The 17,019-nt window shown below is 35.6% G+C and overlaps 1 protein-coding gene across 8 annotated transcripts in view; it reads left to right on the forward strand.

Annotated features, from left to right (window-relative positions):
- LOC148941186 (uncharacterized) overlaps positions 1 to 17,019 on the forward strand; it is a 162,729-nt gene that overhangs the window by 128,518 nt on the left and 17,192 nt on the right. For 6 of the 8 annotated variants that reach the window (XM_089103797.1, XM_089103801.1, XM_089103800.1 and 3 more), the window contains 3 exons: positions 3,389 to 3,575; positions 7,881 to 7,988; positions 10,925 to 11,077. In XM_089103797.1, coding sequence (XP_088959923.1) covers positions 3,389 to 3,575; positions 7,881 to 7,988; positions 10,925 to 11,077 — 448 coding nt within the window. The remainder of the gene's footprint in view (positions 1 to 3,388; positions 3,576 to 7,880; positions 7,989 to 10,924; positions 11,078 to 17,019) is intronic. The other 2 variants (XM_089103802.1, XM_089103803.1) reach the window with 2 other exon arrangements.

A 17,019-nucleotide genomic window follows, 5' to 3' on the forward strand; every position in this document is an offset into this window, starting at 1 on the left:
ATTGCCTAGCTTACATTCCTTGTTCTAGGGGCTGTGCAGGTCTGGATTTACAATTAGGCCCACTAGGCATGTGCCGATAAATTATCACCAAGTCTTTTTTTTTTTTTTTTTTTTTTTTTTTTTTTATTATTATAACAAAAACTGGATCAATATTATTTATAGTCAAAGTGCTCGATGTACTATGCTGGCATGCAGCATATTCACAAAAAAAGTGATTTTAAAACAACACAGGAATTCTGTGGCCACTGATAAACTGTCAAATTTCTTCCAAGAATGGCAGCTGAAAGTTCGGTATCACCCCTCTCTTTAATTACTTTTGGCTTATCAGTTGTCTTCTGCTCAGTGCTTCCACTATTCCCAAATTTTCAAATTTTTGGGGGACTTTCCCTAAAAAATCGCAAAAATTTAGTGGCAAAAACTCTTGGGCCTAGGAGCGTCAAAGCTTTAAATCCGGCACCGGGGCTGTGAAGGGGTGGAAGTCCTCAAGGGCATAATTACAGGATCTTTCAATAATGCTTAGGAAAGCAGACGTCTCGAAATTTTGACTGGACGTTTGTTTTGGAAAATGATAATTGTGGGAGAGGGGGGGGGGTGTGGTTGCCCTCAAAACACTTTTGACTCTTAAAAATAGCACTATAACTTCCAATTTAAAATTAAATAAGCCCTATACAGTTTTTTTTTTTTACAAAACCATATCGTTAAAAACCTTCGGGGCATAAATTACAACCCTTGCCTCCAGGTTCAAAGGGGCTATTTTTAACCCAAAAAGCCATGTAACATGATCTTTAGACTTCTTTGAACAAAATTGTTATGTCAAAATTTCTACTGGATGCATTTGGGGAAAAGAAGACGTTGAGTGGGGCCAGTTGCCTTCCCATCATATTTTACTCTTTTTTGACTCTATGGACGGGGGACGGTTGGTGACCCTCCAATCACTTTCGACTATTAAAAAGGGCACTAGAATTTCCAATTTCAATCCAAATAGCCCCCCTCTGAAGTTTATGTGACCACTTTTTTATAGAAATCTTACTGACCTGGGACATAACATGCTTGCCCTGAGGGCTCTGGGGAGGGGGGGGGGGCGGTTCGATCTTCAAAGACATATTACTGGACTTTTCAACTACGCTGAACAAAATATCTCTCTCGAAATTTTGATTGGATGTATTCGGGGAAATGATGGGCGTAGGGGGGAGCGTGATGGGCGTTGTCATCCTCCAATCAATTTCGAATGTTAGAAAGGGCACAAGAAGTTTAAATTTTCAATCCAATAAGCTCCCTCTTAAGTTTATGTGACCACTCTTTCTATAAGTATCTTATAAGCCCCCGGGGGATACAACCCTTGCCCTTAGGGCTCTAGGGGGATTTCTATCTTCAAAGATATATTACTGGAATTTTCAAATACGCTGAAGAAAATGAATTCTACAGCAAATCCTTCTATGTTTAGTGCCCGGCTCTTAAAAAATAGTACATTGTGTCCACATCGCTCTTCACTTAGACAGCGCATTTTTGCCACCTATAATCTTTGGACTATTTTTTGAACAAATGGCTACCTAAAATTTTTATCAGAAGCTTTTTGAGAAATTACGACGTGTGTGTGTGTGTGTGGGGGGGGGGTTCAGCGCCCTCCGATCAGTTTGACTCTTAAAAAGAGTACTAGAACTTATGATCAACAATCTAATGAGTTCCCTCCTAGGCTTATGCGACTACCTTTTCTATAAACACTTGTATGTCCCCAGGGGATAGCTTACAACCCTTGGCCTGAGGGCTGTGGGGAGGATGGAAATGGCCAATAATTGACCAAATTGATCGTTGTACTGGCTCAAATTGGACACAGTATTAATAGGTAAATACAACAGTGGGTAAAAAATAAAGTCTTACTTGGCTTCCCTTTCTGACCAACGGTTAAGGGATTAAGGGTATAAAAAAGAATGCAGCGATAGACTTTACCGAAATTAAACCATGGATAAAACTCACTTTTTAAGGACAGTACTTTTTTTTTATCGTTCGCATAGCTTTTGAATGGTCCCTGTATAAAAAATAATCTCCCATATTTCTTTTTTTCGTTCTTATTTCTGTTTTTATTCAAGTTTGTTTCAAGATTTGGTTTTATTGATAATGCCATTTTTGGTTGTCTCCTCTTTTTTGGGGAAGCTGTTGCTGTTTTTGTTGTTTTAAGAATATAATATGATTAAGAATTATATAAGAATATAATTGCTGTTTTAAGAATGTAAGCTTTTGCTGTTTTTGCTGTTTTAGTTGTTGAGGTAAATTTTGTTGCTCTTGAGGTGAACTTGTATTTTGGCGCTTATCAGTTTTAAGAATATATGTTCTATCTTCAAATTTTTCAAATGTACTTCAAATTGTTCAAATGTATTCAAACGTTCAAATATGAGTGCAGAGATAGTGTTCTTCGGATTTTATTTTATCATGACGAGATTTAACATATTGAATCTCATCTTCCATATTGCACCCTATATTTGGAACTCTAGAATTGTATGCTCACTCAATTTTAAAAATATATGTCTATATTAAAAAAAGGCCCTTCTTTTTGACAAAAAATATTTTTTGCTTTTCCCACTCCTAATATTTTTCCTTGTTTCACCCCCTCTCTAAGAACTTCTATTATGTTTATCATCGACACCTATGTTGCTTGAGTCTCCTGCTTTAGAACTGTATATTCACTGTAATATCAAACATGAACTTATTTTAGAAAATGACCTATTTTTCCCTCATTTTATCCTCAAAGATTTAATTTTTAGACTTTTTCACTACGCTGAACAAAATGGCTATTTCAAAATTTTGATTGGGGGTGTTTGGGGAACTGAGGGATGTGTTGGGGGGATGGTTGCCCTCCAGTCAGTTTTGACTATTGAAAAAGATACTACATCTTTTAATTTCCGAGCAAATGAGCCCATTGTAAAGTTTTTAAGACAACTCCTTCTGTACGAAGTAACTTGGTCTAAAAAAAATACATTGTGCCCATATCGCTCTTTACTTAGGCAGTGCTGCTGTTCTGCATATGATAATTTCTGAGACCACACTAGCTAATCATGACAAAACAAAAAAATTGTTGAAAAGAGAAACAGCCAGTAAAAAATCAAAAAGAACTATGTAAATGTTCCGGCGAGAACTCTGCTATACTTTCTTTATTGCAGAACAATAATAAAATACAGATTAAAGTGCAAAGGATAAAAACCGAACCTTAAAACAAGCACTGAAACTAAAAAGAAAGATTCTTTTCATTGGCTTTTATTATCCTTATTTCTCTCTTCTTTGCAATTTTTTCTTATGATGTAGCCCGGTAACAGGCTGAGCTTTGAGGCGTATTGAAGATTAAACTGATTTGGTTTTCCGCAAAAATAATTTTGATTAACACATTAATTTTTAGGTGTGGTTCCAAAATGAAAAGTCCAAACAGAGACGACTGGAGCAACGCAACATTCGGAAATCAAAAGGCTTAATTTATAATAAATTTTGCCCTGATTCTCCTCTTCATCGTGCTTCTTTTGCTGGTGGTATTCCTAGTAGCCAAGGACCCCCTTCTGAAAAGTCTCTGACATTTAGTGGAGACCCAGGTAAATATTTGAGTTTGAAGATACTGTTTTTGTGGCAGATAATTAAGCAAAATACTGGAATTTACTAATATGTTGCTTGTGTTTTAAAACTAGTATTTAAGGGTTGTTGAACAACGTAATTTTACTCTATTTTCTTATATTGCCTTTTTATGCACTTTTATAACTTTTTCAATTGTTGAAATTTGCCAAATTTTCCCAGATCAAGTGAAAATGACAGTGAGAAATGAAAAATGAGCCATATAGCACCTTAAATCCAAAGAAATACTGAAGAAAACTGACCCATTTTTCTGAATTATGCAGGCTTATCTTAATTTTGACAAGAGTTTTGAAGGAACTAAATTTCAGCTTTGGGGGGGGGCTAACTGGGGTTACTCTTTTTCCTTATATTTTTTATATTGCCTTTATATTGCTTATTGCGTTTCTTTATATTGCCTTTTTATGCACCTTTATAAAAATTTTCAATTTTTAAATGTGAGTCTGCGCAGATATAGTGTTCTTGGGACTTATTTTTATCATGACGGGATTTATCATATTGAATCTCATCTTCCATATTGCAGCCTATGTTTGGAAACTCTAGAATTGTATGCTCACCCAATTATGAAAAACATGTCTATATTAGAAAAAAGGTCTTCTTTTTGACAAAAGATATCTTTGCTTTTCCCACTCCTAATATTGTTACTTGTTTAACCCCCTCTCTATGAACTTATTTTATGTTCATCATATACACCTATGTAGGTTGGGTGTCCTGCTTTAGAAATGTATATTCACCCTAATATCTTCTGTATTAATTGTATATTCACATGTATATTACCTGTATCAACTGTGTATTTATGAACTGTATATTCACCCTAATAGCTACTTTAGAAAATGACCTATTTTTTGACAAAAAAATACGACCTTTACCTCCTTCTCCCCTAAAATTTCAAATTGTCTTGCCTCTTCTCTAGGAAATTTGGCTTCCCTGTGGTATCAGTGATACCAGAGGTATCAAACTACTGTACATTACAAAGTGTGACATTTTGCGTGACAAGTTCTTTTCCTGACCTTATCCCTTCCTACTAACGTTTTTATTTGTCATTAAAAACACCATACGCTTAATATAACAAAAATATTTTGTTCCTAATGTTGTGTCCCTTCTCCTTCACATTTAGCTGAATTACCGCCTGTAAAAGACATTATACTGTGTTGACATTGTGACAACTATAAGAGACATCTAAAAATCAAACACTTTAAAATTTATTACACCATCAGTTAATTTAAAGCTCTGATTCAAAATCGGAATATATCTGGTTTTCTGCAATAAAAATTTACACTAAGCTGCTTCGAAAGCGGCAGCTAAAAAGAAATGTGATTTATTCATGCAGTAATACATGCAACAGTGACCATGATATAAAATAAGAGCTAAAATCTAACGAATATTTGTTTAAATAAAAGAATAAGATTAATATTCAAATTGTATTCTATATTGGTTTAATTGGCTCTGCACCAAAGTGGTTGGCGCTTACCTGATCGAAAATATATAGCAAATTTAGGGAGAATTGAAACTGAGATAAAAGGAGAAAGAAAAACAAGTGGAGAAAAAATCTAGATATTTGGGCTTATAAAGCTTTTTTGGCAAGTTTAGGATTCCCTACTAAAATCTACCTGTGGTAAAGTGGGTATTTGTATGGCCCTTAGAGGGGATAAGCAGGTAAGTCAATAGAGTGATTTATGCTAGGGTTGGCCTGACTAATTACACTGGACGTTCCTAATGGGCATGGATGAGAAGTGTAAATATTGATATAGAGAAGTTCAGTATAAATATGGATTACTTTTAATGAAATAAACAACGGTACATGGTCTGACTATATATAAATTTGGTACCGGGACTATTTTACCACAAAATAAAAAGAACACCAAGACATAACTATAAACTGTGAGAAAATTACGGTATTTACGACACTCCAAAACTCCTAAGCAAAGCTTTAACAAAGACTAGACGTCAACCATGTGTCAAAAGATGAGAGGGTGCTTGTTCTAGTAAAAAGTAACTTTTATGGGATAGGCACAACGACGCTTTCTGGTCTATACCCTTGCATAAGCAAGGATGGGGGTATTTCCCAATCTCCTACAATGCCCACATATATCGTGGTTTTCCAAGGATCTGTGGTTCTTTTACGATTAATTTCCAAATTCTTATCTTAGTAAAAAGTTGTAATTTCATTTGCGTCTTAATTTATTCCACTAAAATAAATTTCTGACTTAATTAATCTGCCTACTACCAACCCCTACCCGTCTCCTTAACGGTTTGGTTTCTCAAAATAATAAGAAACCTAAGTGTTCTTAAGTTGTTTTAAAAACTTTAATTCAAAGAAACCAAAAATAAAAAAGCTATAAAATTCCAAGGATCAACAGCAATTAATTCATTAACCAAGATCAAATATATCAAAGTCTTAAATTATTTCTTAGATTATAATGCTTTTCCATTTACGGAAAATTAAGAGAGAAAAATTGTTTCAATTTAAATAAAGCAGCGATAAAGTCTTAAATCTCTAAATTTCTTGTTATCAGAGAAATACTTCTGCCACGGTATTTCGTTTATCCAATTAAGCTTCTTTTGAGACTATTGTACTGTGATAGTTAAGGACTTTTACTGTTTGATTTTGGAGGGGTTGTATTTGACCATTTTTGTCAAAAGTTTGTCCAATGAGGCATTTGTGCTTTTGAGAATTTATATTGTCAAATTGCTTATTTTACAATGGGATGCATCTCTCTTTTCTATTCTAACTAATCAATATTCGCTGAAACAAAAATACAGCATATAAAATTGTCACAATAAATATAGTATATTTAGTGTCTTAAGTGCTAAATGATTACCCTGGTAGAACTCCCTTTTGTCGTGGATAAACTATAGATTATTATCTGTGAACTGTGAAACTATTTTGTACCTTTTTGACAGGAAGTTATCGAAAGTCTCGATGACCTCATCAGGAAAATTCTACATTTCTAGTGTTTTAAGAAGTAAAGTTTTATCAAGGTCGTCAAATACAGCCTCGAAGTCAACCTACAAGAAGATCACAATGTTTCTTGCTCTGTGAGGCAAGACCAAGCTCTACAAAGATTAGTTATATACCCGAAGAACTTTTGTTTTAAATATCTACAGTGTCAATTATCCATCTACATTTGATTTTGTCTCCACTTGGTGCTGATATTTATTGACCGTACCAAACACATCATTCAACTCTCTTCTTCTTATTGCCGGAAATAAGTTCATCTTCAATCTAGCTTTATCGTGGAGTTTAAAATTAAGGGGTTTGCCACTGTTGTGATAAAAGTGGTTTTTACAAAGCCAACCGTGAAGGCATGAAGCTGCGAAGCCATGTCCTTTTTTTCCACCCAGCCCCTGCAGCCCCAAAGGCATCCTATCTAATTTTTTATGGTAATGTGGCTCAAAATGGATGAAAGGCTCAATAGATGAACCCCGCAACCTCTTGGACAAACCGTAAATTATGCGACATGTTTACCTTTTACACTTAAATTTTATTATGGAAATGAGAGGGGGTGAGGTACTTGAAATTGTCGGATATCCTTCTTTTAGACAGAAAAAAAAATATAACTTTCAATTCAAGCAGAGGGTGATATCAAATCAGTTTTCTGTACTGAATAAATGAAAAGTTGAACTTTTTTGAAATTTAATTGAATCAAAGAAATTACTTTGTTATTCTAAAAAAAGGTGAATGAATGAAATTGTGTCGGAAAAATCTTTTTGAGATCTCAGCTCCGACCAGCCTTGACCTTTCGTTGGATCCGCTAGGACTTTGCCTTGCAAATTGGCCCCGTTATTGGAATTTGGAGCTTTGTTTTTAGACTTATGTTTGTAGAGTATTCAAATTAGAATCCTATTTCCTGGAGAATCCTATTTCAAACCAAATTATTTTGGTTTGAAGTGTGAGACACCAATGTCTCACACTTGTGCACGCGGTGATTAAATTGATGCTTTTATTTAGGAGTGACAATTTATATTATCTGTGGTTTGACTGGCTTTTTTCAATCACTATTTCCCAAAAGTTCATCCGCTTAGGATTTATTTTACCAGAATTCTCACGGCCGAATTTTTAAATTTACAGACATATATTATGTATTCTTTTTATTGTATTTCCGTTACAGAAAACAAAAATTAATGCATGAAATTAATTCTAGTACAATGCACTATTTCATTTTTACTATTCAAATTTAAAATTTCTGTACAAGAATTTTATTTTTAGCATATGAGTAAGCTTAATCTGTATTGTCAGTTATATTGTGGTATACTTTTATTCGTTGCAGAGGTTAAACAAGAACATATACCTGATAGCTGCATCTTGCCGCAAAACAGTGAAGATGCTATTGGGACTGAGCCTAACTCAACTGCAACTCGAAATAATAGCAATAAAGGTTTGCCTGTTTGATATATACCTCATATGAGGTGTATAAACCTTAAATGAGGTATATAAACCTCATATGAGGGTATACACCTCATATGACTTAGTTATTTTTCTCGCTAATCCGATGTTGGTATTTTATTATCAATTTCTTATGTTTCATTGCTTACTGGATACCACATTTCAACATGACTAAGAATGTCTAAAACTACCCTCACCATCCTAAATCAGGTTGAGAAATAACCAATAACGGTATATAGAAAACAACTCGATTTATTTAGCAGACAGTTACACAGACCAAAACTTATCCCTACTATCAATGGAAGCTTAATAAGAACTGAATTTGAAACACCAAAATTAAAATACGGTGAAGTCGCACCTCTGTGTGGGCCAGGAGGGGTTTATCAATCACAAGATTCAGTTATCAATAACCGCCTTTGACAGTATTCAGAAAGTAAAATCAATGAAAAAGGTTCTCAGCTACTGCTGTAACTCGTACAGAAATATTAATGCTATAAGCTTTTGAGTTTCTTTTTTTTTAGATGAGCTTTAAGATAGGAAAACAAATGGATTTAAAGCGTGGCTGAAATCAATTTATGTACAGGAGAAAAGGGAGATTTGTGGGGTGTAAAATGGATAACTATGCTATCGAATATCCTCCCTAAGGGATATAACCATTTACCTATCCCTTGCGGTCAAAAGCAAAATAAAATACACTTCACAAATCTTAAAATTTACATATTTTCTCTTCTATTCCTCTTTATCCAGTTTCTACTAGCAATATCAGCCAACTTCTAATTTGATTTTCAGTGTATTTTGTATTATTATGGACACACAAAATTTCTTGCCTTATTGTCCAAGCCGGTTGTCCGAGCCGTTGTTTTATGGTTTTTGGATAATTTATAGGGTTAATATCCAGAAAAATGCCCTGGGAATCCATAATTGTAATATAATACCTCCATTTCTTTTTGCTGAAATTGATTTTTTTTTTCTTTCAGTAAGTGTATCTTTTGTGTAAGTGTATCTGTGTATGTGTATCTTGGTTTTGTATTTGATGCATCGGTTCTGATTTCGAACACAAAGATCCACTAAACTTCCCATTTCTTCAATTTTCCAAAATTTGTTCCATTACTTTTGTTCCAGAAGTCCTTTAACTTTTTGTTTTAGTTCTCCGACGTCTTATATCATGGGTATATTCGCCCATTCGTAGCAATTTTAAGTCCTAGATCATGTAACCTGTATCGGAACTCTTTCCAAGACTGAATATTTTTTTTCCTTTCGCTTCTGAACTTTCGAAAGAAGTGTTCTGGAGATTACATAAAAAGTCCCGTACGTTATAAATTGGCCAAGTCTCAAAGGTATTCTGTGCCTTGTCATTTAGGTAGGGTTGAATTTTGGTTACCCAGTTTTCTTTTGGGTACCCGTTTAATTCAGTGGTTGTTTCAAAATTCGATGTATGCAGATATATCTTTAGTTTCATTCCTTGGCTGAATTTTTAGATTCACCCTCAACAATTCTTTACAGTTATCAATTCAATCAATTTTTGGCGTTCATTCTGTTCCATTTTTTGGGTAGCGGAAGCTGACAGACTAATTGTTCCAATAAATTTCTCCTAGATTTAGGATAGGCCTTTGAAATTTTAAATCAATTGCAATGGTTCATACGCGTGGGTTTGAATCGCTGTTACCCAGGTGCAGAAGATGGGGCACGAATCCAACCGCCACCAGTGTAGGGGTTGTGGGGTTGAATAGTATTACTGAGGCGTACACCTCGCTCTTAATAAGAAAAACTTATAAATTGCGAATGTTTTACCCCTTTAATAGCCTACAAAACCCGTCCTAGGGTGTATTCACGCTTAGAATCACCCCACGCTGATATACTCAATAGCCACCTCAGACTCCCATACTAGATGCTAGTTTGAAGAGAGGTTCTCTTACGGGTAATACCAAACAGGTATTCATACGTGTGCGCGAAACAGAATAAATTCAAAACGCCGTCCTTCCTTCTGGATATTCTATCTAGTATGGATGTTTTATGTTCTAGGAAAAAACATATAGTCATAATACGATCAGGAACAACTTACTAGTATCTTCCAAACAGAGAATCCTGCTAAAGCATAAATCAAGGTTGCCAACTGAGAAAGAGGCCACCGTGTGACAATGATAGCTTAAAAAATGCGACAAGTCTTATATTTTAGTATCCATAACAAATTGACTGGAAAGCTTAAGCATTGTTGACAAAGGGTAGATTAGGAATGCATTTTGGTGCTACTGGCTCAGTCACTGAAAGGCCGGCTTCCTTTTAGTGAAGGAATAGTATTTCGATAGTAACGAAATACTCTGCGTTTCCTTAGCAAGCATTCGCTGGCCCAGTGAATGGTTCAGTGGCGCAAAATCAAACAGTTTAGTGTATCCTGAAAAAAAAATCCTGAAAAAAAAATGTTCCATCCGTTAAATCATTGAATATAACCTTTACTTTTTAATAATCACTCTCAGCTGTTTTTTTTATTTGTTTTGATTTCAAATGTCACAATACTGTAATAACTGAAACCTTTGATGCCCAGTGACTCAAAACGATCCAGTAACGTCAATGGTGACGCAATAATATGACCCAGCAACGATAAAACATCCAGTGACTTCACTGGCGTCCTGCAAGAATAAATAACCACTGACATTTTCAGTGATAGGACAGTGACGAAACAAACAGACTGTTCGGTCGTTTACACCCAGCAGAAAGCCGCATAGAATGATGTGCATTTTTGGCATGGCTTGATTTCAGTTCCCACGATTGCTACGCTTTTTTTGCTGCAAGTAAACTCAGCAAGTAAAAAAAACAGTCTAAAAAGATATATATTTAAATGCTATTGCTCATGGAAACAAACTGATAAAGCAAAATATTCCAAGACGAAATCCATCCGGAGATTAGACTTTGAATTTGTTATTTTTATAGTTGAGGTATATAACCAACTTGATCTTGTTTTACCATCTGGTCACAATGATGTCACTGAGAACAGTACATTGCATACTTCTGAGCACCTTATGCAGCTAAGCAACCTGAAGTATAAATTTATTGAAGTGGATTCAGTCGATGAGAATGACAAAGGTACGTATTCAATCGTCTATAAGGGCATAAAAGTGTTTTTGCGATTTTACTCTTTTCCAGCACAGACAAATTTATCCCAAGCAAAATTCTTCCCGGAAAATTCAAGCATTATGAAACCAGCTTAAAATTCAGCCTTCAAAATCAAACAGTGAATAAGTATACTGAAAACAGTCTTCCATCCCTGAAGTCAATGAATATAGCTTTGATCTTTTACTTTCAGTCTAAATGTATTTTGTCTTTTTCGTAATTTAAAATGCCACAATTTTGTGTGCCAGCTAAGTGACTTTAATGAGCGAAGCTTGTAGACCTAGTGACGGAAGGCAATTCAGGGATATCTCCGGAGATGTAACCAAACAACTTAGTGACGATAAAACATCATTTGACCTTGCTGGAGTCCCGCTAGAATGACGAAAAAATGGGCTCTAGGGGTTGTTTACATGCAGCAGAGGACCACATAGAATTATTTGTGGGTTTTGGCTTGGCTGTATTTCAATTCCCACGACTACTATGCATTTTTTGTTGTTGCTGCGTTTAAACTTCGAAACATGAGCAAAAGGTACCTAAACAGCTAGACCGGATCCTCAGAACTGGCACTGGAACTCCAAATATTAGCATCAACTACAGTGAATGAAACTTCTCCAGATAGAAAAAATATTTATTCTCTCAGACATTTCACAAAATTAGAAGCACAATCTTAGATTAAAACTTTTTGCATGTGAACAAAATTAAGTTAAAAAGGAAAATAAGACAGATAATGGAGACCAGTGGCGTATTTAGTATATCGGTTCTAGGGGGGGGGGCAGTGAAAAGTTACCGGAAGCCCCTAAACTTACCACCAACTAAGTATATTATTGTCATAGTCTCCTTTTTGAGCGTCTTTATTACTATGTTGCTAAAAAGATAAATAATAAGTTCAATTACCCAAACTTAAAAGCTCTAATCTTGCAAATTCTTGAATCATATACAAAACAACATAAGTACTGTGAATGTTTCTTATATTGAAATACGTCTTGATTTCCTTACTTTCCTTACTTGATTTCCTTTACTTAGGCAGCGCAATAGCGCTGCCTAAGTAAAGAACGATGTTGGCACAATGTATTATTTTTTTTTTGTTTTTTTTCTTGGTCTTAGACCAGGGCACTTCGTATCGAAGGGGTTGTCGTAGAAACTTCAAAATGGGCTTATTCGATTGGAAATTGGAGTGACTTTTGCCCTTATTAATAGTCGAAAGTGATTGGAAGGCAACTAACATCCCATCCACGCCCACCATTTCCCCAAACACGTCCAATCAAAGTTTTGAGATAGCCATTTTGTTCAGCGTAGTTGAGCTCCCGATAGAGGTTATGTTTTTAAGGAGGACACTCCCCCACAGCCCTCAGGGCAATGGTTGTAAGCTATGCCCAGGGGGCATATAAGGTTTTTTATTGAAAGCGTTGTCGTAGAAACTTCAAAAAAAGCTCTTTTTATTGGAAATCCAAAGGGCTAGTGCCCTTTTAATAGTCGAAAGTGATTGGAGGGCAACCAACCCTCCTCTCACGCCCACCTTTTCCCCAAACACATCCAATCAAAATTTTTGAGATTGCCATTTTGTTCAACGTCGTGTAAAAGGTTGGAAACTAGGTCTTTAAGGATGACCCCCCCACAGCCCTCAGGGCAAGGGTTGTAAATTATGCCCTGGGGGCATATAAAGTTGTTTTTATAGAAAGTGTTGTCGTAGAAACTTCAAAAAGGGCTCATTTGATCGGAAATTGAAATGGCTAGTGCCATTTTTAATTGTCGAAAGTGATTGGAAGGCAATTAACACCCCTTTCACACCCACCATTCATCCAAACGCATCCAATCAACATTTTGAGCATTTTGTTCAAAGTAGTTGAAAGGTCCTGAAATTATATCTAAGAGGGTGACACTCCCCCACAGTCCTCATGGTAAGGGTTGTAAGTTATGCCCTAGGGGCAAATAATGTTTTTACTGAAATCTTTGTCGTAGAAACTTGAAATGGGGCTCATTCGATTGGAAATTCAAAGGGTTAGTGCATTTTTTATTAGTCAAAAGTGATTTGAGGGCAACTAACCCTCCTCTCACGCCCACCTTTACCCCAAACAGATCCAATCAAAATTTTTATATAGCTATTTTGTTCAACGTAGTTAAAAGTTTTAGAAATTAGGTCTTTGAGGGTGATAACCCCCTCATAGCCCTCGGGTTTGTAAGTTATGCCCTGAGGGCATATAAGCTTTTTATAGATAGTGCTGCTATAGAAGCTTCAAAAAGGGCTCATTCGATTGGAAATTAGAAAGGCTTGTTCCCTTCTAGTGACTTTACAGTTGGAAAAATGCAGTTGTTGGTTCAAATGTTCTTGAAGTGTTTTTGAAAAAAAAAGAGATTTTCGACAGTTTCATTTTGTCATTAATATACTTTTCAATATATATTGCGATTTTTTCTTAAATATCAGTGAGTCACGTCGAGTCAAATAGTAGCAAAGAAGATTATGCAGCTTTAATCCTGATCAAACGTAATCCTGCAATATGCAGCTTTAATCCTAATCAAACGTGATCAAACGTAATGCAGCTTTAATCCTGATCAAACGTAATCACAATAAGTATGAAATAAAACTTGCCAGTGACTTAAGCAAAGGGATGGAAATCCCAACAACCCCTCACGAAGATAAATGGTTGCCTCCTTATCACACTGGTCAGAACCTCAAAGTAATAATAAAAGAGGAAAAAAAGAGAAAGGAAAAAAAAAGACAAACTTTATAATCTCAAATAAACCTTCTAATCTTCCATCTGTGGCCAGCATCCATATTGTGGATACAAATTAGTTAGGCTCAGAATGAACGTTCACAGCGTAAAACAATTGCAATAATGAGCTGTGTACCCATCTCGACAAGATTTAAGCTTTGAAGAAGGGAATGTTCAAGATCAGCAGATTTTAATCGTGTGAATATAGTAATGTAATTCTCGGGCTTGGCCTGTTGTCTGAGGAGAAATCCTCAGACTACCCACCACGACTACCCACAACCAAAAACGGAAAACCCCAAAAGGTAACATAAATCTTTTGGGTTCTAGGTTGTCACTTTAAAGGAACTTGTAGTGTCATTAAATAAGAAACCTTTTCACCTTCTCGAATTTATATTTAAGACAAAGACCGGGGCTCTGGTTTTTGAAACGGTTTTAGCTCTCTGTTATAAACTATATCCGTAATTTTCTGTTTGTTTTTTGTCTACACTGTAACAATGTTTCACTACATCTATAAGCCTTTTTGGCAAGTTTAAGATTCCCTACTAAAGTCTACCTGTGGTAAAGTGGGTATTTGTATGACACTTAGAGGGGGTAAGGAGTTAAGTCAATAGAGTGACTTACACGAGGGTCAGCCTGACTAGTTATACTAGGCGTTCCTACTGGGCATAGATGAGAAATGTAAATATTGATATAGATAAGTTCAGTATGCATATGGATTACTTATAATAAACTCAACTAAAGCTTTGTCAAGCTTTAACAAAGACCAGACGTCAACCGTATATCAAGAGATGAGAAGATGCTTGTTCAAATAAAAAGTAAGCTTTATGGGATAGGCCCAACGATGCTTTCCGGCCTACATCCTTGCATAAGCAAGGATATGGGTATTACCAAATCTCCTACATTGCCCACATATATCGTGATTTCCCAAGGATTTGTGGCTCTTTTACGGTTAATTTCCAAATTCTTATCTTAGCAAAAAGTTGTAATTTCAAAACTTGGTAATTTCATTTGCGTGTTTTAATTTATTCTACTAAAGTAAATTTCTGACTTAATTGACCAACCTTCTACATACCAACCCCCACCCGTCTCCTTAACAGTTTGGTTTCTCAAAACAATAAGAAATCTAAGCGTTCTAAAAAAGTTTTAAAAACTTGAGTTCAAAGAAACAACAAAATCAAAAATATAAAAAAGGCTATAAAATTCCAAGGATCAGCAGCAATCAATTCATTAACCAAGATCAAATATATCAAAGTCATAAATTATTTCCTAGACATAATGCTTTTCCATTTACGGTAAATTAAGAGAGAAAAACTGGTTTAATCTAAATAAAGCAGCGACAAAGCCTTAAATCTTTTAATTTTTACTTATCAAAGTCATACTTCTGCCACGGTATTTTGTTTACCTAATTAAGCTTCTTTTGAGACTATTGTAGAGTGATTGTTAAAGACTTTTACTGTTGGATTTTGGAGGGGTTGTATTTGACCATTTTTGTCAAAAGCTTGTCGAATGAGGCATTTCTTCTTTCGAGAGTTTATGTAGACAAATTGCTTATTTTAAAATGGGTTGCATCTCTCTTTTCTATCCTAGTTCATCAATATTTTCTGAAAACAAATGTAGCACATAAAATTGGCACAATAAATATAGCATATTTAGTGGCATGGTTGCAGTGGCAGCTGTAACTTAGTAAAGAGTCAACAACAGCCTATAGTAACCAAAAGTTAAAAAACACGTTTTGAATAAAACTGTCTTGTGAAAAAATTCTTGTGGAATGGTAACTATTTTTTCGGTTAATCTTAAAAGTAAAAGTTTATTGCGAAAAGAAATTTATGGTGATTTCGAAAATGAGCCTGGAACCCCTTGAAAATGGTGTCAGATCAAAATGAAAAGTGTACCGCTGGAATCAGTATGGTCGAAAACCTTTTACAGGGAAATTACAGTCCCCCTCATTGAACAACAAAGACAATCGCTTTTTTGCATTTGATCTGTCTCCCTTTTTTCACCAGGGCTAGCGAATGACCAGAACATCATAGAGAGATGTGTATAGCTCATTCGAAAGAAAATTAAATTTGTAAGTGCCCTTTTTAAGTGACCAAAGAGATTGGAGGGCAATTAGCCCACCTCCCTACATGCCCCCTCCCCAAAGTTCAATATCTAGTTCAAAGGTCCAATATCTATGGTTTTAGTGATGATATGACCCACCATAGTTCATGGGGAAAAGGCTGTATGCTTTATTGGTATCGGACGTATTGATATCACGCGTATCGGTATGGGCGTATTGTTATTGGGTGTTTTGGTATCGCCTGTATCTTATAAAAAATTTTAGTAGCTCATATAAAAGATATTGCTCATATATACGTCCTTCCTTCCTATAAATTTCACCATCAGTAAGTTCAAACCATCTAAGTAAAGGACGATGTTGGCACAATGTATTTTTTTTTCTTAAACCAGAGGGCACTTCGTATCGAATGATTTGTTGTAGAAACTTCGAAAAGGGCTCATTCGATTAGAACTTGGAGTGGCTAGTGCCCTTTATAATAGTCAAAAGTGATTGGAGGAAAAATAATACCCCTCCCACGCCCACCATTTCCCCGAAAACATCCAATAAAAATTTTAAGATATCAATTTTGTTCAACGTAGTTGAAAAGGCCGGAAATTTTGTCTTTGAGGATTACACTCCACCACTGTCCTCAGCGCAAGGGTTATAAGTTATGCCCTGGGGGCATATAAGGTTTCATAGAAAGTGTTGTCGTAGAAACTTCAAAAAGGGCTCTTTCGATTGGAAATTGAAAGTGCTATTGCCCTATTTAATAGTCGAAAGTAATTTAAGAACAACTAACGCCCCTCTCAAGCCTATCATTTCCCCAAACACATCCAATCAAATTTTGAGATAGACATTTTGTTCAACGTAGTTGAAAGTTCTGGAAATTCGGTCTTTGCCAGCGTTATCGTAAAATATTCCAAAAGGACTCAGTCAATTGGAAAATGAGAGGGATAGCGCCTTTATTAATAGTCAAAAGCGATGGGAGAGTTAATGCCCCCCCCCACACTAATCATATCCCCAAACACTTTCGACCAGCATTTTCATATAGCAATTTTGTTGAACGTAGTTGAAGGGTCCGGAAATTATGTTTTTAGTATGACAACCCCTAACAGTCCTCAGGGCTAAGGTTGTAAGTTATGCCCTTGGGGCATATAATGTCATAT

The sequence above is a fragment of the Artemia sp. Qi Xiang Cuo genome, chromosome 18, assembly GCF_049724085.1.
Source record: "Artemia sp. Qi Xiang Cuo chromosome 18, ASM4972408v1, whole genome shotgun sequence".
NCBI lineage: Eukaryota > Metazoa > Arthropoda > Branchiopoda > Anostraca > Artemiidae > Artemia > Artemia sp. Qi Xiang Cuo.